This window comes from Crassostrea angulata, chromosome 10 (assembly GCF_025612915.1).
Source record: "Crassostrea angulata isolate pt1a10 chromosome 10, ASM2561291v2, whole genome shotgun sequence".
Lineage (NCBI taxonomy): Eukaryota > Metazoa > Mollusca > Bivalvia > Ostreida > Ostreidae > Magallana > Magallana angulata.
The window spans coordinates 7774612-7798721 of NC_069120.1; the positions used below are offsets into that span (position 1 = coordinate 7774612).

General features: G+C 33.7%; 1 protein-coding gene across 5 annotated transcripts; it reads left to right on the top strand.

Moving 5' to 3' along the window:
• The first annotated feature begins 87 nt into the window (after window positions 1-87).
• On the top strand, window positions 88-22726 carry LOC128167563 (tachykinin-like peptides receptor 99D). Of its 5 annotated transcripts, XM_052833351.1 has the most exons (7): window positions 88-998; window positions 8568-8747; window positions 13092-13242; window positions 20470-20666; window positions 20813-20892; window positions 21213-21315; window positions 22127-22726. In XM_052833351.1, the coding sequence occupies exons 1-6, from the start codon at window positions 637-639 to the stop codon at window positions 21278-21280; spliced, it is 1038 nt and encodes a 345-aa protein (XP_052689311.1). In that variant the 5' UTR covers window positions 88-636; the 3' UTR covers window positions 21281-21315; window positions 22127-22726. The 5 variants fall into 5 exon arrangements, 4 of the variants coding, with proteins under 4 accessions (XP_052689311.1, XP_052689310.1, XP_052689308.1 ...); XR_008241246.1 differs by having other exon boundaries at window positions 89-998; window positions 20813-21315; window positions 22127-22172; XM_052833350.1 differs by having other exon boundaries at window positions 89-998; window positions 21213-22726.
• Window positions 22727-24110: the final 1384 nt, after the last annotated feature.

Genomic DNA, 24110 nt, shown 5'->3' on the forward strand with positions numbered 1-24110 from the left:
CACGCAGTCTACTTATGAATTCACCCGGTATGTCTTTCTTTACATTTGGATCTTTAACTACCAAATATGGTCCCTTTTACCATTTTCGAATTATTCGAATTTCAATTAGGATTTAAACGCAACATTTCAGTTCCGAGATAGGTAAGCGAAACATAAGCACGATTTCATAAACTCTACTGTCAGATGTGTGTAAATCTTACGATACAAATGTCGTGAAGGTTTCACTTTGGCCTCTGCGTGGTTAATCAGACGTCTTTTTGTTGTGAATGTATTAACGTAAGATTCTAAGTGATTGCGATGGATCGTTAACAAAGGTTTGATACAGAAACCGTTTGCGCACGCGGTCAGCCTCAATATCAACCAATGAGAAGAAAAGCGCTGCTCATTCATCGTCGGAGTACGGACGCGCCGTCGTTTACAGCTATCTTTTGCACGAGGTGATATAACAGATGTAACCTGTGGCGCTTTAATCCCCGTTAACTGCTTTGAAGATGTATACTTTGGTGTGTACTCGGATTGAAAATGAAAACGTTGTCGTTGATTCTAATGTTCCTAGAACATTGTGTCACTGTCTTAAAAAGTAAACCTTAACATATTTGGAAAGAACGGGAAACATTCAGAAACAAAATTCTCAAAATGGAGGGGAACAATTCAACAAAAGCTGGACCAAGTGAAATGTTTATTCCGATGCCAGTGTGGCAGCAAGTATTGTTTATCACAATGTATGTGGTGATGATTGTGGTGGCGGCCGGTGGCAACCTTGCGGTGATATGGATTGTCATGGCCCACAAGCGGATGCGGACATTCACGAACTACTTCCTGGTCAATCTGGCGGTGGCGGACACGCTGATATCGCTGTTTAACACGGCGTTTGTGTCCACTTTTCTGATCTATCAGGACTGGTGGTACGGCGAGATCTACTGTAAATTCTCCAACTTTATTAATGTTAGCACTCTGGCAGCCAGTGTACTGACCTTTATGTCCATAGCGATTGACAGGTGAGTTCTTTTCCATCTTTTCCTATTTTGGTTTGCAATAAATTCATATTATTTTTATTTTAAAAACTAGCATAAAACAGGATTCGAACTCTTAGCTCACATTTTATCAAAATAAGTAAGCCGTGAAAGACATCTCGATTTATAAGTACACAAAAATTCAAGCAAAATGATCAAATTTATGAAATTAGAAAAGTCATTAAAATGCCGCCAATAAAATAGAAATCGCACAGATTCAAAGGAATCGGAAAAACACATTATGCAACTTTGAAGATAAGTATGCATCCTGGTAGATTCTATCGCAGTTAAGTATAAAATATAGATAAGTTGCAGCACTCTCAGAATTTAAAAAGTGTTTGGCTAGATCCACAGAAATTCAATTTATTTTTCACCCGTTCGACTTTTATATACTTTTACACTTTTTAAAAAGTTTTAAAGCAGGTTTGAATCCTTGAAATAAAACTTAACACAAATCAGATACAAATAAGACATTTGTTTGATTTGATAAATACGATATATAGATAAAATGGTTTTGATATAATAGATCAAAACGAAAAATGTCGAAATATACATATAAGGCTTTTGTTTGATTTAAATATATACGACATATAGATAAAATGGTTTTGATATAATAGATGAAAACGATAGATGTCAAAAACTCGTAGAAGTCGTTCCGGAACGTTATCTTCCGGTGCTATAATGTATGGACAATTACGTTGGCTTTGCTATACTAATTGTATCCCCTGGGGTTGACCAATGTCGTATTTAGTTCTATAAGCAGCTGGTGCACCAAAGATGGCGATTACGTACCGATTAGTTGGCTAATGTAATAACCCGTCCCAAAGTTGTTTTTTTAATCAAACTGTCTGAATTGTGCTTCAAACAGGACACCATGATATTTCCGGGATTAATATAACTCAAGTTAATTTGGTTTGAAAAAAATGGCAATAGCCTGTTCAATGTAAAGTACAATTAGAAAATATGACTTCAAATGCTGCGGCTATGAATATATAATGTCTTTAAATCCCATATCCAATTTATAAGATTCCTCGAGAGACTTTAGAAATCTGGTACATTGGTTTTCACTTTTAAAGATACTATTCCATTTTTAATCATGTAAATATTGGAATAACGTCTCTTTAAATTATTCATAATAAAAACCATTGGTAACCTAGCAAAAATATTTAGCACGCCCATGCTTCAATTCAGCAATTTCAATTCGAATTGAAACCAATCTAACACAAGGCGACCAATCACTATAACAGTATATTACCATTTCCATCTATGGGAGAAAATTGACGATTTCATTTTGATAGAAATGCCCTCGACATTGTTAATGATCAACGTCGAAGAGAGAACCTGATTTTCTATGTAATTTTGCACATCTTTGTCCTTCTCTATTCATATCTGAGTAATAATTTGGCACCCAATGAATCCATATTAATTACCTAATTAATTAGCAATGGTCGATGTTATTTGGTTTACTGACAGGAACTGTTGCTTTCTCGCACATCAACATCCATTCGCCGCAAAGTGGCGCCTATACAGGTTGCTGTCTCTGATATCGGATAATTTGAATACTCTTATGTAAGCACGGAAATCCTTGTTCAGCATCGCTCATCAGGGTAGAACTCGAAATCTCTCTGTACTTTGTTTTAAGGGTCATTCAATGACCATCTAGACAAAAAATAACCCTGAATATATTTACATGTACTGATGATGAAGACTTGCCATTAACTGATGTCTATAAACTCAAAAAAGTGACGAAATAATCAAATATTTATCGATCAACCAATTCTATATATCAATATATGGAGAGATCGAGATCGCGCCCGTTTTTTTTTTATTTGGTTATGTTTATTTTTTGCTGACATTTCATATGTTTTGAAATTCCAGTTTTAGCATATTGATATCTTTTTCTAAACATTTAAGAAAACGTAAAATTGAAATACTAAAAATACAGACAATTTGTACAGAAATTGCTCTTGATTCGGTATCATACAAGCGTTTTATTATATAATAATTCATTGGGAAAAACTCATATATTTGTGTTAGAGGAGAATGAAATCCTGGACATTATACGGCTAATGACGAGGTTTGCGATGTCTGAGAATTCCGTGTACACGGCACCAATGAGAGAACCGTGGCAGTGATGAGGTTCCCGTATGTTTAAGTAGCGTAAATCACGGCTATGATGGAAATTATTTAGAACGCAACATAAAAAGGCTGCTCGTAGATCCACCATACAATAAATAAACAAATCACTAAAAAGATAGAGTCGAACTGTATGGAAATAAAGAGCAAGGCGTTTAACAAGTTGTTTGTCTGAACTATATCTGTGAAGTTTTATAGGTTTCTATCATAAAGTTTTCTGTATTGATCGCGTCAAATCGAACACTTTCACCCAAAGCCAAAAAGGAAGCATTCATATCACTGTGACATTAATTGCTCAAAAGATGAAGAGATGTCGCTGCTCTATTGAATTTGTATAACCCGTATATATTAAGAATTCACAAATTTGGGCTCTGGGTGAAACATATGTCATTCTTGATACATTGTTTCTTGATTGAAGAGTTCCTCTGATCTGTGTGTAAAATAATTAACTCGGTCAGTGGTCGTAAGAGTTGCCTTTGATAGATTTGAAACATTGATCATGGGTATTCGGAGCTAATTATTTCAAATAAAGCAAGGTATTATGCCATAATACCATCTCTCTATAGATCAGACCTTTTTCTAGTTTATTCTTAATATTAATTCTTATTAATATTTGTTTGCTTGATTACTCCAGAGAATACAGGATTTACTGATATAATGATTATTATCGTCAATACCCTAACAGACAATAGAAGCGAAACTAAATAGGATCTTTGAAAGCTCGTCATAGCATGAGACTCTAACATACCAACTAGCACAAAAAACTAAAAAAATATTCAAGTTTGGAAGATACTGATATGCATGTTGCCGTCTACAACATAAGAATATCATTACAACCTATAGATATTAACAGCTTTCTGTGGAATTACATTCTCTTGGAATTCTCTCTTAATACCTTGTAGCAGTGGGTGCAAAATGCCAAAAGAAACATTTCTAAGCAGACGGTTCAAAATCATATCGAAGAGCGCCTTATGATTACTTGTCAGGTTTCAATAGTAGAGAATTAATATAAGAAAATTACACTTGTGTCAGTAATTAATGTAAAGAGCACCTTGTTCTCTATGCACTCATTAATTAAATGTCGATAATTTCTTATGTCTAATCTTTATTTTACCGCTGAAATCAAGAACAGTCAAAAGTCTTTTTTGTCAATTTTGAGAATAAAATAGGGTAAAGTATAAGTGATGCCAGTTTAAGTTGTAAGCCCAGCTCACCAAAAATATTTACCCGATTTCGAGATATGGATACTTCTTATATACATTTTTACATATATTTAATGGCATCTATTTATTTGTAATGATTCAAGTGTAGTTTAAAATGGAAAATAGATACTTCTTATATACATTTTTACATATATTTAATGACATCTATTTATTTGTAGTGATTCAAGTTTAGTTTAAAATGGAAAATGTATAACGCTTTAGCAAGTAATCGTTAATTAATGGAATTGCATCATTTGGACAGACAAAACTTGATTTTTTTATAATGTAGTAGAAGTCGGAACCCTAAAGTTTGTTTTAATTACAAATGTTGCAGTATAATTGCCTGTATTATGTTGTTTCGGATGATATCGGTGTAGAAATGGTGTACGATTTAGATTTCATAACGTATTAAGGGACAAATGCATATGTACTTTTTTCAATGGGTAAGGTACCTATGCAATATTGTTTCATTAGGATTATATGCTTGTTTTTAGGTAAAATAAAAATGGCGAGGTAATTTTCAATAATTAAACCTCAAATATTCTGCTAGACATGGTCACGGTTTGTTCGCCATTTGTTATGACCTATCGGGTACCTGTCATCCTTTAATAATGAAAAAGAAATGTTTTTGCGTCGGACCTAGCTAGATGTTTTATATGAGATTTAAATTAAAATGATTGAAAAGTTATTAATAGATTTTAACAGAAGTATTGCTGATGATATTTATGTAAACGTTGGTATAATTATAAACGTAAAAATAACGTTTAAATTTTAGAAAAACTTTTGTTTACAACTTGATACCCCAAAAGACAAGGACATAGTTTTTAAGTATAACCTCAGCTTTGAGGCTGACAATAAGATAAGGAAAGTTGGTGGCGGCGTTGCCATAAGTCTTTGCAGAAGAAACGTGTTGGTCTGATATGCTTCAGGATACACCCATCCATTGTTAGCAGCACCATCAGCTTAACCGCACATGCAGCACATCATTGCATTAATTAAATCGCGGTGTATTGAAACAAAAAGTCTGTACAAATTGTAAAACAATTTGTAAACCGAAATCTTCCTGCAACCTTCACCCTCCCAAAAAATCAGGAAAGCGATGAAAACCTCATGTTTATCGAAAAAGTGCACACAATTGCAGAAATTAGATCGCTTCACGGTTTGTTTGAGTCAGGGAGCCACCGGGCCCTTTTCCTCGCTACCAGGCCCTGACGTGGCGGCGCGTGTCTCATTAGTGCACGCGTCGCCTGAGCGATTTCTTGGAACTATTATCCCGAATTTCATTTAGCCTTTTATCTCAACAAAAGTTTTTTTTTTCTATAGAATTAAAACAAATCTGAAAATATTTATGTACATATGTATTTTTACTTTTTCAAAAAGGAAAGCACGATTTCCTGTTTGAAGAAAGAAGCCAAAACTGTTTATCATGTTTAGAAACATAGATATGAGAGAGTTTGAATATTTGACTACTGCAGTATAGCTGTGAAATCAAATGTAGACGTTATACATTTGAACATTGGTATTAAATATAGAGATGTTGCTATGAAAATAAACAAATTTTTATCCATCTTTGTAAAGCAACAGGAATTTGAAACATCAATGAGTTGTAATTTTAGGACAGCTATTGTACGTAATTTTAACTAAATAGCTTATATTTCATTAAACCTACGAACCATAGCAATACAAAATAAATGTTCTTGGAATTTTTCGGTAAGTGTATGGAGAGATGATGTCGGAGATTAAAAAAAAATATTTTGATAACTCTTTAGGTTGAATTTTTTTTTTAAAAAACTGTTGCATTTATTTGTATATCAATTTTTGCGATACTTGATCAAGATGGTACTTGAATAAAAGATTTGAAACACATTTGAAAATGTCATGAATTTAAATTTTCAAGATCGTAAATAAAAAACAAAAAACACCTTTTGTTCTTGAAAATAAGATGCATGAGCATAAGATGCAGGATGTTTTATTAAGAATTTAAAGAATCGGAAACTTTTTGTAGATGTAAATAAGATGGAGTTTTTTGAATGTATCTGTTAAGTTGAATGGCATGGCAATTGCACACTGATGTAAACACTCTACAGGAATCTCTCTTACTCTCGCCGCTCAATCAATCGTAGAATGACCCCCTCAGCTTCAGCGTTCTCTCGGTGTCGTCATTGTCCGCACTACCCCCCTTTAATCGGTCTACGACATCTAAAGAGGAGTGTCGGCTCTATTAGACACAAAATAAAAGACCATTACATATGCATGAGGATGCACTCTCGAGCGTTGACCGGGACAGAGTGAATTAGTTCCAGCTTACTAATGACTCCATGACCAGGGACGTGTTGTGATCCTTGCGCGGGGAATGGTCGGTGAATAGTGGCGGTAGGGGAGGCCGACACGTGGATCAGTCGTTAAGGGGACAGATATTATGGCCTATTAGTGGTTTCTTAGAGTGCGTCGCATCCTAATAAATTAATCAAAAGGAGGCATCTGACTTTATTTACTCTACTAAATTTCTATGCATGATACATGTATATACGCATGGAGATGTTTTGAACCTTTTTCAGGTCGTTTTTCTCAATTTACTCACACCATTAAGGTCGACCATTCCCCTCTTATTTTATACACAATATTGAGATTTTATTCTGTCCTTAGTTTATTTTAATCAAAATGTGAAGGAAAATGTGGTGCCAGTTGCATGGTGAAAATCGTACGAAGGCCATTCCAAAGACGTCTGATATCTTTAATGTGATTCTCCGTGCCTGGCTTTGGTATAAGAATTTTTTTTTCCTCAAATTTCCGACACGGCTATCTGGCATTTCATTTTAGATGTAATATCTTATCTGTTATCTAAAAGTGAGTTCACCGTGCCCCTGAAAAACGAATCCCCTCACGGGAGAGAAGTGAAGAAACATTGTTTCATCATCCCGCGATCGAAAGAACCTTGCTAAAACAAGAGTTAAATTTACACGTAGCAGTTGGCAAAAGTCGGTATTTTAGTTAGCTACTTTATCATAGTAATTTATCTCTTCGGGAAAAAGTAAAGGCTGTTAAACTAGTTTCAATCAATTGCCTTGAAGAAATTTATTCCTCTTAAATGTATAACATGAAGTAGACTGGTAATTAGAAGCACCTGTCATTGTTACAAAACTTGTTATAATGAACGGAAATGTGTTTTACAAACAATCACTTCTTAGTGATATTTAAGAGACAGAAGAATTAAAATGGATTTTAAACAAGGATATAGGATATCTTTGTTGACATCGTTTGTTAATAAAAACACCGTATAGTTGTTTGCTGTTTAAATAAATAACATGGAGCAGTAAATCTTTAATTAATTCATCATTCATTATAATTACGTTATTAAAATCTACTGATAGGATTATATATAAGTTTATAAGTTAACTTTCTTTTATCATTTAGACGAAGCATGTTTTCTAAATAGCTGAACAATAAGAAGGAAAAGTTCACTAATAATTGAATAATAAATGAACATTGTGCAATTGTACAAAAACTATAGATTGTTTAGAGGTTAATAATTGATATCGATAAAGTCCTTAAAGACTGAAAAGAAATATCTTATTCTTGTACATTTAAAGGAATTTGAACAACGATATATTGAGTATCTATCAATACAATTTGTTGCATATACACTGTACGAGTACGCATTAAGATTTCGTCACGGAATAAGAAGAACAAATTTTCAATCATTTCAAATTATCTCACGCTTTAAAATTAATCAATACTTGGCAAAACAGGCAATAAGGTTGTTTCCTCATACAATCCCGACCTTGAGTTGCTCCTGAAGGACACTCGTGGAACTTAATAAAACTGACGTCAGTTCCTTCGTCATCAAAGTCTCGAGGCAGTCAGATTGCATGTACTTTTTGCATTTCCGACAAATTATGTAATCTCGGAAGTACTCACATTCTTATAATTCATAACAAAGGTCAACCAATAATATAGTTCTAAATAGTCTGGAAATGGTTTGCCGCACCTAATTTAAAAGCTCACGAACAATGAGAAAAAATATTCATTATCCTTGTTGTTTTATAGTTTCAACAAATTGGGAAAAAAACATATTTGTAGAAAGAAGTTAACTTTTTATGGAACAGTATCTTAAATTATCATCAATGATTGATGATAATTTTAAAACTTGAGATATACATGTAAAGTATTTTATGGATATCTGAGCTAATAGACAGGTGTGTTTTTCTTCTTGCAGGTACCTGGCCATCATCCACCCCCTGAGACCGCGCCTGACGGTGCGCGTGGTTCTAGCCATTGTTGTAATCTGGCAGGTCTCCATTGTACTGGCCATCCCAAACCTCATCTACGGAAAAACTGAGAAATACCACGACAGGGTCATCTGTCTCTTGGATTGGTCTCAAGAGTTAGACTTCGGGTTCGTTCATTTTACTAATCTTGGAGAATGTTTTTTAAGGATTGTTTTTTCAAATTTTATCAAAATAGAAAGGCGTCAGTTAATGAAACTTTCATCACGTACAATGTGTAGATAAAGCAATTTGAGCAGCTCTGAGTAAGACTCCTCAAGGTGAACGGCTTAAAGTCGATCCGAGACGGCGTTCATCAGAAGAATCGAAAACAAACAAAATCTGGGAGATAGTTTTTGGTAAATAAAGCAGCTTATTAACCATAACATGGTCTTAGATATGCACCATAAACTTATAATAAACCGTAATCAGCCTCTTTGTTGTGAGGCTGGAATTTTAGCTAGCTCCTTTATGATTTGCATTCCGAACATAATGAAAATAAACAATTATGCAAGCAATCTCAGAAATATACACATGCCAGGATTATATATTCCTAATTGCAAAACATCAGATACATAAACAGTTTAAAGTTCCGTCCCTTTATGACCGTTATGAATATTCATTGACGTAACGTGATTAGCGAGAAGAACGTCTAATTCCGCACCCTAATGGAAGCTGAAGCCCCGAGATTAGAAGCGTCACACACATTCAGAAGACACAAGTCTTCAATATTGGCCGTTGGCTCTGGGGTATTTGTTTTTTAGTATTTGCTAAAACAGGGAATCGTAAAGAGACCAAACATTATCCGCTCGGCTCGCTACCGTTGCTAATCGTTCGCCATCAGGTCCAATCATCGAGCTCACAATAAACCGTCTACTTCTAAAAAAAATAATGGGAAAATCTTAATTGTAACTGATGATACAAACAGCTGGCAAACCTGAATGAAAGGAGACCATGAACTAATTCCTTAAAATGTTTAATTGGTTGTTTAATTCCTTGAAATGTCTAATGGGTTGTCTAATTCCTTTAAATGTCTAATGGGTTGTCCAATTTGTAAGAGTTATCTGTTTTCCTAACTCTCAGGAATAAAATATCGGAGTGACATAACAGAAACTACAGGCCGATCTCGTTCCAACATATGGCACATATTATCTTCGCAAAATTTGGAACTTTTGTTATGACGAACGATATAGATATTTATCCACATTGATATCAATTCAAATACCGCGATATGCGTCAAACTAAATGGGCTTTTGAATTGAAGCGACTAGGGAAATTTTTACATCTGTTATTTTTAAAACCCATCAATTTCAAAATATTAGAGTTATCTATAAAATATATTAAAAAAGTATGATACAAATTTCGGAATCGAACCACAAGAAACACTACTTTTATTGTAGTTATTAAAGCTGATAGCCGTAAAAAAAAAATGAAGCTTTTGTATTTATTCTGCCATGTTGAGAGGAGGAATGTATCTTTTGCAAGAACTTTGTCTGAACATGTATTTGTAAAATTCGATACAAATGAACGTGATTGAATTAAAACATTGAAACTCGTTTTAGATAAAACAATATAGAATTTTGTTATAGAAAGTGTCCCCCATGCAGTCTTCATATTAGAGAGATTAGAAGCTGTCTACTTATTAAGTCCATGCCATTATCCACTCACCAAATTTCTATACTATCACTTTGCCATTTGTTATCTGATCGGCGGTTAATGGCTTTATAATAGTTCGGATAAGAAAGTCAACATTTTGTTGCTGTTTTTCTTCGCCTCTTAGATCTGAGCGGGCTCGTTCCAGGAAGATTTTAATTAGGTTCTGTGCACAAAGAAGCATTTTTGTTCTTGTTTCTTAGCACTACCTCATTGTCTTCGAACACGCCACGGACCCGAATTAAGTCGAATTTTAGTCTTTGAAACCGAAGAAAATTCTGCCTAATGACCGTTGCAGGTTCCTTTGATTGTAGAATACGGTCTGTGCGTGTTAACGTAACTTGTTCCTCGTATTATTCCGGAATCTGTTTACTAATAACTCTAATTAGTGCCACAGTCTTTGAAATAAATCTCGAAGAAAAAACTAAGCCGTGCAGTTTTCTATTTGCGCTGCACATTTCGTATCTGTTTACACAATAATTAAGGATTCCTGGTCGGTAACCAGTTATGGAGGATCAATATTTAACAACATCAGAATCTCATTTCAAACGTTGTTGTAATATGATAGGTTTTTATGCACACACAAAAATCTGTGATGGGTTTTTAAACAGAAGAAAAAATTACCGACTTTCTTAAACATGCACGTAATTGGGTTATTTCTTCCAATATGTACTGGAATCATCATTTATTTTGTGACATACAATAATTTTTTTACATCATGATTTTCCTTATTTTCCCGGAACTTGGAATAAAGCGTCCGCGACTCTACCAAATTTGACACCCACGTTTTGAAAGACAAAATCAAAAAAGAATAAATAATGATACAACTCAAAAACAAAATTCTTAAATGAAAATTCTGATCTGGGTGTTTCTAATGGGGGTGAATTTCCGGAATCCATGATTTATTAACCAGAGCCAAAATGTGACTTAACCCGATTTTCCATACGTTTCTTGGCTCTTGATATCGTCTTTATTTTTACATGAAATAACAACAATTTCTATCATATAAATCAGTAGTATTTAAAATGACGAATAATCATTGATGTGCGTGCTAGTATGTAAAAATTTTTTTTTTATTAATGTCAATCAAGATGGTTGTGTATACTGTATGAAAAATTTATACAAAGGGCTCTTATGATAAAATTAAAGTCTTAACTCTGCCTTCTGATCATAATTAAAGTTCTGTTGTTTTCGACATTTTTCAAGATGTTATGTTTTCATGTTCATTGCTGTCTTCAAAGCTTTTTCTTAGTATACCATTTAATAAACAGCATTCCAGGATAAATGACTTCCAATGGTTTTCAAAAGAAGGGTCACGCCCCTGACATAAGAAGTTTAATTTAAATAAAAACACTTTAAAATATGATGATGGGTGTATTAAAATTTCAATTCATAGCTGACATAAATTCATAAAAGTATATGAATGTCTAAATCGATCGGTCCTCAATTTGCCATATGGGTATATATGACTACTTGTAGAATATGTATATACCCATGTGGCAGTCAAATCTTGAAACCTGCACTATAAAAATATTATAAGGAGGAATTAAGAAACTAAACTCAACAGTGAAATATTTTTTTTCAATTGCAAAATAATCCGAATTATTTTGCATAGAGAGGGTTGCCATACTTCACGAGCACATCGAACACGTTTATAGTTCCTATAGAGTGCATAATGTTTGCATCATATTGTAGACCCTTGTAAGAAAGGCAAATAGGCGATAATAAATCCCAATAAGTGGTAATTATTATCGGTCTCCTAACAGTTGCTTCGTTTTGCTTGATCTACTGCATAATACGCTATGTGCAACGTCGTCACTCTACAGCACAGGGAATGTTTTTGGAACGAAAATTTTTGAAATATTTTATGAGACTGGATTTGAGTCTGTATGTTGATGTCTTCTTGGATATCCCTTAACAGCATCTTTTTTCAAAACTCTATTTAGGAAATCTTTGCGTCTTAATTTGTTTATGAACTGATATGTTTGTGTAAATGAAATACTTAAATGCAGTAAAGGGTGGAAAGTCCCCTCATCTTATTATAGTATGTTTTCAGCAATAAGTGGAACAATAGAAACCGAGAACCATTACCACTGAACTCTGAAATAACAGGGAAAAACTCGAATGTGCATTCATATCAACTTAAATAACCACTACAACAAACGCACCAACATTAAGATAAAAGCTTATATGTAAGGTGTAGATTTAAGGTTTGTTCAAAGAGTAACCCCCGGGCCAATATTAAATGCATATACGGTGTGCAATATTACACAAAGGTGTATGCTAGCTATTGGTATGAGTGCAATGATACAAGGCGTGTATTGGCGGTCACGATGTCACCGATTCAAACGACAAATTGAACACTTACAGTGAAATGATTTCAATCAAACAAACAATCAATCAAACCAAAAACATAAAGAAATGTGATACTAACGTCATATATAAGAAGTCATTCAGCAACTAACTCTTCCAGGTTAGTTTCAAGCATTCTCTTAACAACTTAACGAACAGAACTTAGGTATGTACAGTAGCTGCTCAAACTCGTAACACAATTTTATCTTTTTAAGGAAATAAAACTCTCGTGGATAAGAATGGTTTGGCGGTACGAAGTGTACATATTCCGAAAAAAGTTCGAGCAAAAGTGTAAGGAACGCGACATTGTGCCAACAATCTGTCCGCGATAACTTCTAGTTTTCGTTATAAAGCGTTTAGTTAAAACTCTTTCGATAAAGCTTACTGCTGCAAGACATCATATGTGGAGTTGGTAAGAACTATTTTCTTTGATGGAGATTGCTAATCTTTTACATGACCTCTATCTTCAGGTATAACTTGCTGATTCTAATCGTGACGTACGTGTTGCCCTTGGTGACCTTAACGGTGACTTACGCCAGGGTCGGGTTCGAGTTGTGGGGGAGCCGGGCCATCGGGGAGAACACCCCTGTCCAGTACGAAAGAATCCGCTCCAAAAGACGGGTAAGTCACGTGGCAATGGACGGGCATCAGCTTGTTATTCCTAACATTACTACTTCCACCCAAAAAGACACTAAAACACCGAAGTAATATGTGTTTTGGATATCAGTCGTCATCATTTCCTCATAGACATTGATAGATAGAATTAAGGTTCCGAAGTTTAGGGAATCGAAAGATACCGATGCAAGTCTACAACATACATCCGCCGGAAGTTATTTGAGCGTCATATTCTTAGGTTTTTTTGAAGTTTGGTCTGATCGATCACTTAAATCAGATTGTTTGATTCTATTTTGTATACAAGAAGTTTAAATCGCACCAAACATGCATGAGGCACACGATTCGTTCGAGGAACTATCAAACAGCAATTGCTGTGTTTCTGATACCCAAACAATAGTCCATTAAGGAGAAAAAGTCTGTTACTAATACACATCACAAGACAAGGTAAAAAAAAAAAAAAAACGAAACTCAATATTAAGTCATTCATATTTTTAAGAGGCTTTATCTGGTAAGGTTTATAAGCTTTGATCTTGTTTTAACTTTGAAGACTAGTAGACTAGTCGGTTGGAGGATTCTCTCTCTCTCTCTCTCTCTCTCTCTCTCTCTCTTTCTTTCTCTCTCTCTCTCTACTTTGAAATGCAGAATCTTTGGAAAGTGATTATTTACAAACAATGAAGAATAGAAGTGGATAATTCAGCAAGGATTCAGACAACCTTCATCAGAGGTGACTGCTTAGAAATTAATTGCATTGAAGCACTTGCCTTGCTTATGTTTTAGCGTTTGCTCAATTTTAACAGTTTATCTTGTTTATTTTGATGAAACCTAAAAGTCTCAAGAGATTCTCTGCTTCGGTCATCAAGAACAGTCCCGGTGCAGATTGCATTATGTACAAAATAAAATCCGCAGTGAAAATAAAATAATACGTGCGGCTTCTATCCTTCCTTGTACTTTAATACTAATGAAGTTCAAGTCTCGCCCTTAAGAGCTTAACTCTTCTGTCTCTAAAAACTAGAGGACGCGTCATCTTCTTAGATACCCAAAGACTATGTTTATATTCACAGATGAAAAGGGCAACCATTATGGATTTCAATAAAAAGACATAAACTATCCCGGGGTGAGGCCTTTTTCGTATTTTGCTTGTGTAATAAAGTCGATCTGTACATTTATGGCATTTCTAAACAATGATTGATGGCACTGAAAGGAGAAAAAGCCTTCTAAGTTGACCACGGACTCTATAGAAATTCCATATAAATGTATCTCAGCCTTGGGTCCAACATGATTAGATTTCCGACGGAAAGAAAATAGCTATAACGGTATGCGAAGTCGCTCGGTCTTAATCAGAAAATGTATACATAAATAACGTTAGATGCTAGATTTCTTTTCAAATCAAATTAAAGTATTTGTTGAAACAATATGCAGGTCATGTACTTGTAAAGGAAGCATATGGTATGTACAAAGTTTACGTACATGTATAAATAGGAAAGGAAGAGTTGATAAGGAAGAGCTCGTAATCTGTCGGGATATCTGACGGAATATCTGACGGGATATCTGTCGGGATATCTGACGGAATATCACTGCTCAGGAATTCAAGGATGCTTCCAAGATAACACAGTATTGTTAATATCCTCACTTTTTTGAGAATTCGTTTTGCATAAGATATGCTCGAGTTTTGATCAGATATGGTCGGTTAGGTTGCGATTTGTGGGTCTGTGTGATTAGAACCAATGTTCATCACACGAATCCAATCCCCTCTTATCGTTTTCTCCTTCAGTCTAAATTCTAACTTAATGTGTTTTCTATAAGCACTTTCTAAACCATTGAAATAAAAACAGAGAAAACTTTATCTATGTCAACATTTGTTTTTAATATGATTTTCTTAGGTGAACTGGAAAGAAACCAAAATCCAGAAATCGATTCCTCGTACGCTGGGGTCTGCATTTAATGAGTGTTCACGTAATGGTGGCTCACCTAATGAATGTAAAAATTACAATCATTCTACAATACCATCATTTAAAAAGAAGTTACCCTCTCAGATTTACAAAATTATCTTTGAAGTTCTGTTTACAGCCTCTTCGAACGTTTAATAGAGATTGACAAATATCAGTTGGTGCAAGCAGCGGAAGAATTTGGCACCAAAATTGATTAAGAAAAATTTGATTTTGAGAATCTACAATAGAGAAACGACAGATACTATTACATTAAGGCGCTCAATTGCGTAAAACGGTAACATTTATGTTTGCCCATTAAGTTCTTGAAATCATGTTCAATATGTTTAGATCTTATCTCATTTTGTCGAAATCATTGCAGTGATTTCCTATTTTACTAGAACATGAAATCCTAAATATAGGCGAAATGCCGCCTGCATAACACCACACGAGACAACGGGTCCGCTGTTCCCCCAACTGTTAAACTGTTAAAGAAATCTTTCTTCAAGAGTGGAAGGCTTATCTGTCTGCTGTGATGAAACAAATTCCACGTGTGATACTACTAATGCAATTTGTTAAAAGATTCTTTATATTTCATTGGCGTATCTTCAAAGTTAATGAAATTGTACGTAACTTGAGCGGGATATGTTCTCAACAGATCTGTTCTGTTGTTTAAATTTACTCTAAATAAATTAAGCAATTTTTTAAACTTGAAATTGTCATGTAGTTTTTGCTTTTATTCAACAGTTCATTCTCTGTAATTTCGACAATTTTCCCCAATTCATCAACATTATTTGTCTTTTGCGAATAAAAAAACTGATAAGAAAAAAAATATTTTCTCTATTTTTATGGCCAATTTTCAAATAAATGCAAGAAGAAAAATGTGAATGTTTTTCATCAGACAGACTTGTGTTCATGTCTTCATAACCCACCAAACGCAAATCTCATCCGCTGTGATGTTTTATCTAAACTATTTAAAACTTTCTTATGGTGCAAGTAAAATGCATAAATAATTCAATTCAATTGATAGTTTTTTCCTGAAAGTCTTGAGATTTTTTAAGCAAAGTAATGTGAATCTCCTCTGAATGGTTGGTTGCACTCGTCTTAACGACCGGAGGTATCCGCCCTTTTTAATCTTTTGTATCATCATCTAGAATAGGCATGGCAAAACTATTTTAAGTTAATTTTGCATGCAATTTTCAACTTAATAAATCTCGATACTAGTAATAATTGGACAGGAAATCCAAATCAAGAATGACGATTGATAATTGATATTCTTTATTTAATAAAAATTGAAAACTACTTTCCAAATTTAATTACTCTTTGTTAAGATATAACCTTCATGCAAATATTATTTGTGTAAATCTTTCTCATTTATTTATTTACGACTAGGAAATACATACCATTGTTTGGAATAAACCCGTCTAAAATTAAACATACGATTCTAATTTTATATTTAGGTCAACACATTAAGACTATTTAGGACGATAAAATGAAAAGCTATTAATCAAAAACATTATTATTTATATTAATATTAACATTCAGTGTATATTTCCCATTATGTTTGCATTGGAAATCTGCGACGTTCAATTTCTTTTGAACACACTTAGTAATTCATGATCAATAAGCACAAAATAACTCATCACGCGTTTTTAGTACATTTTTTTTTATTGAAGGATCAAATGAAACATTAAAACTCACATACCAATTTGATATTTACGAATGGAGAACAATCGGTAAATCATATCTATTCGTCAATAAAAAAGATTTCTTTTTGAAAAAGTTTCTGCGACTATATTTTTAGTCGCGGAAGCGAACTAAATAACATGTAAATATGGCTGTTACATGTACAATGTACATGTATGTTTCATATCCCTGACTAAGCGCGTATATAATGGCTTTAAAGGGAAGATATGCAAATATTTCATAAAAATTGACAATCAGTATGAATGTAAATATAGGCATTGAATGCTTATTTTTGGGTGTCGTCGTTCATATGTAACACACCAAACGGTGCAGACAAATCATCATACTGCGTGTCGTGTTATAGGACTTACGACAGACAAAAATAAGCATTTAATGCTTATATTTATATTCATTGCTTAATTAATTAACGTTAACATGCGCAGCACGTCATGTACGTATCTGCTCTCAGATTAATATATATATATATATATATATATATATATATATATATATATATATATATATATATATATATATATATATATATATATATATATATATATATATAAAATTTAAACCAGTTTATGGAGGCCGGATGGTCAACAAATTAACCATAAGATCTACATAAAATTTTAAGATATGGTTTGTTTCGCTATGAACAATTATTTAGTAAAGGATAAATTCATATTTGGGTATTTTTCTACATATTTATATATTTTAGCTTCTTCTTTTTTTAAAGAAGGTCTACACTTTCTTAAAATGGCCTTGACCTTCAAACCCTCTTATAATGTCTTCAAACGTAATATTTAGCAGAGTTTTGTTAGTTCATTGAGCACATCTATTCCCATACCACCTTAAATGTTTACTTTGCGATGAACATTTTGTAATATTGATCGAAACTTTTCCCTATATTCAAAACACGAAACACACGGACATACGTCAAGCTGTCGTATGTATCTTTATATACATATATAGGAAAAATGGCTCTTCTATTTTTGTAACGTACTGCATGGCAACAACGGCATTATACGAATATTCGAGATATAATAAAATATTTTTAATAGTATATATTCCAATATAAAAAACAATACGTGCTATGAAGGTACATGTACAATAAATGCAGAAGAGAACTAAAGCAATTTAATATCTGCGATGTTTGCGGTCTTTGTTCCCGCATAACCTGTATAGAAAGCATTTGAATAAACAGATACTAATATGGCACTACCACAGGATTCGATACATGTAAGGATTCGATAGTGACTTACTTATTTTGTTTTGTTGTCTAAAACTCTTGTTTATTCGCTCACTGAAACCGTGCTTTAATATGATGCAAATGAAGCGATCTAGGTGACATCCGGGCTCTAACCGCCGATGTTGTGTTTCTGTTTAGTGTCGCATGATGACAGGCCGCTTCCTGTTCTTGGCTGACACTGTATCGGCATTGTATCCACAAAGAAGATTAACGTTCGTCTGAGACTGATAAGGCTTAAAGCAGCAGTGTCACTCTCTCGGAAATAACTTGCACAGATTAATACGTGGATTTACTATTTTTAAAAAAGCAGATTACAGAACACAATTTCACTTTCTAAATGAAGGATGGTCGCGAACAGGGGAATAATATTTTTTTTTCTCATCTTAAAATCTTAAAATTCAATTTTAGATCTGATAACAAACAAACTGTATCGAATCGTTATACAGAAATTAAGTGATAAAAGATTATTCGCAATTTTCAAAAATATCCAAGACTTTCAACTTTTCTACTCGGACATGTAGGCCCAGTGTCGCTTTTCTCTGTAATACCAAATGTTCTAGGAAGGTAATTTGAATCAAGTCCAAGTACACTTTAACATTAACCAATTTTGTTGCCAGGCATCTTTTTTAAATAGTCATCGGTATTTTCATTTAATGAAACCGGATCTTGTGATAATGCAATTGGTGTTTGTTGGATTCAGGGCAATTTTACAGATAAAATGACAGGCTTCACGACAATGAAGATGCTTTTAAATTATAGGGAAAATACGTATTGATTCGATGCTCTTTTTACATCAGTCCAACTTATTCGCGCATACTTTTGGGTAATTGTTTTTTGACATGTAGTTTCTCGTGTGTTTAGAGTTATAAATTTATACAGGTATCACTGAGCCGGATAATTGAATTGACATTTTTGCACTCGCTTAGGGCACATTTTCCATAGAAATCCGTCTATGTCGAATGATAGATAATTGTTTAGAGAATATATAAACATTTTTATCTAGTGTGTGTCGCCTGACAAAGATATTATCCTTTAAATATTAATAATCGATGGAAATCAAGATAATTATTCTTAAAGGAGAAAAATATTCCTGTGGGATATATAAAAAATCGTTGAATATTTTCTCTATCTATCTCATAGCAAATATAAATCTTATAAGGTTAAAGTATTTCTACAGGAAGTTAATGCAGAAAATGTAGATTTCCTTTGTGAAGGAAATTTAATTTACCCCACTAGATAAATTACCGTTGGAAGTACCGATAACTCTACATATCCTATATGAAAATTATTTATTCCTACAGGAAAAGACTCTTACACATACCCAGGAAGAGGTTACGTAAATTAACTCGCGACATTGGCTAGGGTGTGTGTGTGTGTATATATATATATATATATATATATATATATATATATATATATATATATATATATATATATATATATATATATGTATATATATGTATATATATATATATATATATATATATATATATATATATATATATATATATATATATATATATATATATATATATATATATATATATATATATATGTTCCTACATCAATAAAATAAGAAGATTAAATAAGAAATAACACTTGATTGATTGGTATCTGTATTCATTTTCAAACATCTATTGGTAATTAAAACCAATGAAGAACACACACACACACACACACACACGCACACGCACACGCACACACGCGCGCGCGCGCGCGCGCGCGTGTGTGTGTGTGTGTGTTCTTCATTGGTTTTAATGACCAATAGATGTTTGAAAATGAATACAGATACCAATCAATCAAGTGTTATTTCTTATTTAATCTTCTTATTTTATTGATGTAGGAACATTTATAATTATACATACTTGAACCAAGCCTATTAAGAAATAATTTTAGAATATGAAGTGGTCAAAGTTCTAATTCATGAAACGATCTTTTGCTATTATCAACTTTGAACCTTTTTATAGATTAAAACAGGCGATATGTTTTGGTGAATAATGATAAAGTAACGTAACTGATAATAAGTTTTTTTTCCCGAAAATCTGGGAAAAATATAATGTTCAGTGGGTAAAATACTCGGTATATCATATGGTAAAATATTATAATATCTCTGAACATGTTGGGCAAACTATTGTAGTTAATTCGTTGAATTCCAATTTTTCGTGGATTTTGTTGTTGATCATCGAAGTTCATGTACATTGTACATAGTGCTACATGTATATCTAATAACACATTCATTGATAGAAAAACTGGCCACAAATTCACGTATCATTTAAACAAATTGTCAATAAACCCACGAAAATAAATGCTGACTAATATAAATGAAACCACAGTAATGTGTAAGCTATGAATTGGTTTTACTCCGAGCAGGTAGTCAAGATGATGATAGTAGTCGTGGTCACGTTTGCTGTCTGCTGGTTGCCGTATCATCTCTACTTTGTGTTGGCTGCTACCAAACCGGAGATCAACAACTGGAAACACATGCAGAATGTTTATAACGTCATTTACTGGATGGCTATGAGCAACTCTATGTACAATCCGATCATCTACTGTTGGATGAATTCTAGGTACGAGCCACTTTATTTTTTTAGGTGAATTGAATAGTTTTTGTCATAAAGTGCACATTTGATCTTGATATGGAAGATGAAAATGGTAATATCCATATCAAGTCTTAGGGCATTTTATGGTTTCGTCTTTTATTCTCTACTTTTAGGTTCAGACATGGATTTGTCAAACTGTTTTGCTGCTGTCCCTGCAGATTATGCGCAAAGTTCAAGGACAGATCCAAACCTGGTAGGCTTCCTGTCACATTATTCCGAAATAGCTCTAATACTTACGCACTGACAGACAAACACCATGGAAACGGGTGTTCCCAGTACACGACCACCGAATCGGTGGATGACGCCAGCTCGTCACCTGTCAATCACAAGAAGGGGCGGAGAACTAGTGCTGAATATTTATGAGTACAGCGTACTCAGCAAACGATTTTTTCATTGTTTTTTGTGTACTAGGAGTATGAATAACTCAGCTTTTAAATTCCTCTTTAACGGAATCCTTGCTTGAAATCGTCCTTTATATCTATAAATGAAAAAATGCAATTCTAATACTCGCAGATTTCAAGACGTGGCGATTTTCAAGTACTTGTAAGAACGATTACAATCTGGTACCATTCACAAGCTAATCCCAGCACTTGAGACCCCTGTGGTAAAACCATAGGTCAGTTTCACTGTGTATAACTAACTAAATTACGTAAGCGCTATATATAGACTCTTGTTCAGTTTCACTGTTTGTAACGCGTATGCTTTGTGCATGTAAATACATTACTTGTATCGTTAAATCAAGTCTGATTAGAAAATATGTTTAGATGTGAGCTTTCAGAACGCTTTGCTAATGTTCTGCTTTAAACATCTTCCATTTTATGTCTCTCACTGTTTCCACAATTATAGCTTTTTGTATCCGAATGCTTTCACTGCAAACCTCTACTAGATGTGGTAGTACAGTTGATTCCTGACCACGTCGTTTCCTCTGTTGATATTGACAAACTCTCATAGGGCACACTAAATAACACTTAGATGTTGACTTTGTCGTGTACAACTGGCTTTCATTCAGTGAATCACATCAATTAACTGTGTGTTTCGTATTGGTGCTTTGTGTTTCACGCTGAAAATTATCAGTCGTATTTGAACTAAATGTATGTATATCATCCTTTGGAATATATTTTGCGCTTGATGCACTATATTTTAATATAACTAAGTGTCACATTAAATATAAGTATGTATACATGTAATTGGAAGACATATTTATCATGGAGCATAGCGATTTGAAATACTGATTATCGACTAGGGCAATAATAAAATGTTATCTCTCTAAGTGAAGTGTGCTACATCTCGGTATTATTGCGCTTTGAAAAAGTAATTGATACGTGTACATGCATATTAAAGAAAATGCATTTTATGCCGATTTTGCATCATGAATTAAATTTACATATTAAATATGTTATTTAGACTTTGTTTGCTATTTCTTTCAGAAACAGTTGACACGGCAATTTACGATACACTTGTTAAGAAGGAGGGCGTAAAACGCGTTCATTTTGGTAACATTCCAATAGTGACTTTAAGTGCTAGGTGATTGCCGATAGGGGGCGCTGGACGAATGGTGGAGAATTTGTGTGCAGAGTAACGATCTACCAAATAATGTTCAAATAACTGTCTTCGAACGAGCTCAAACAATGATATTATGTATTGCAAAGTCATTGCTTTAGATGATGAGCAAGGCCCTTATATAGCCTCATTTAGACATGTTTGATCCTTGGTTGCTCTGTGCATGTTGAGAGTGTGTACTGGCTACATAATTGGTTTGCTAGAATGCCGTATATATCTTGGTTAGATCGTGTTGTGATGGAAATGCTTATCTTCAATAATCTCCCGTGTCACGGGAATACACTCAATGACGTCCGGATTTCCTTGTATTGGTGGTCGGACATTTTGTTACGTTCAATTAATTTGATTTCGTTCCGTTATTACGACTCATTGGTAACCTTTGGGAGCTGAATGGCTTATTTCCAATATGAAACTAGTATACCACATGTCATGTAATATATTTCTAGTAAAGTCGTCTTTTTATGCTTTTTCTTGCGTTTTCTTTCCCTATTTAACACAGGTGGGACATGTTATTAGATACAGAGAAATGTGCCTCATGTTGTAGCCCCATGCTATTTCAATTTTCAAAGTAATTATCTAAGAGAGAAATGCCTATTTTTGTAAAAGAGTTTGAAATGATTAAAAGCTTTGTTATCAGAGATTGTGTTATTTCCAATACCCTAGCCGTACCCTTTAACAGCATATTTATATATTCATCCACATTCAATCGATTCGAAAAGAATCCATATGACATGCTTTTTAAATTTCGTGTAGGCAAATTTACTTCTTCTAACAGAAAATGAAGATAATGATGTATAACAAGGTCAACTACGGCAGTGACCTTACGTCGACGCTTTTATCCATTTCTGTCCGGCAAAAAACGGCATGTAACTTCCCGAATAGTTGTAGTAATAAACCTTCCTTACTATCTTACTTTTATGGTGGCATAGATCTGCCACCACTTGTCAGATAATTATGTTAAATTCTCATATGATAATGTCGACTTGTCAGATATTTATGTCAACTTGTCAGATCTTTATGTTGACTTGTCAGAAAATAACCATAGTGACTAGAAACTCAATATTTTGTTGTCAAAGTGTGTTAGTGCCACTAACTGCCATTTACTTGTCATCATAATATCATATAAGTCGACATAAATATCTGACAAGTTTACATAATTATCTGTCAAGTCGACATCATGATCTGACAAGTTAACATAATTATCTGACAGAAAAAATAATATGGCCACTAGTTTAAAGAAAATTATCATTCATATTGTAAGTCGACTTGTCAGATAATGATGTTGACTTGTCAGATGTTATGTCGTATTGTCAAAAAATTATGTCGACAAGTCAAATAATTGTATCGACTTAAAAGATGATTATGTCGACTTGTCAGATCCTTATGTCGACTTCTCAGAAAATATTATTTCAAATGGATGGCACAAATTGGGCGTGGAAAGGTTAAAGTGTTGAATTCTTAAACACGTGTATAAGTGACAAGTCGACTTAAAGAACTGACAAGTAAACATAATTATCTGACAAGTCGACATCAAGATCTGACAAGTCGACATAATTATCTGACAAGTGGTGGCAGATCTATGCCACCATATACTTTGCCATCAATTCGACTACAAATAGGGTGAAAAAATTTAGATGTTGACAAATAAATGAATAAAGTTAATACAAACCGTTGTTTGTGTGCCGTTGTGTTATTTGATTAAGATACCCATTCATGTACTCACTTGTTCACTTGAAAGAGCGCTCTCGAACATCGTGGATCTCTGTGTACATTTGCTTTGACCAACACTATACATATTAATTTTTAAAATTTTCAAAAACAATGTTTAAGAAAATTATTAATATAATATTG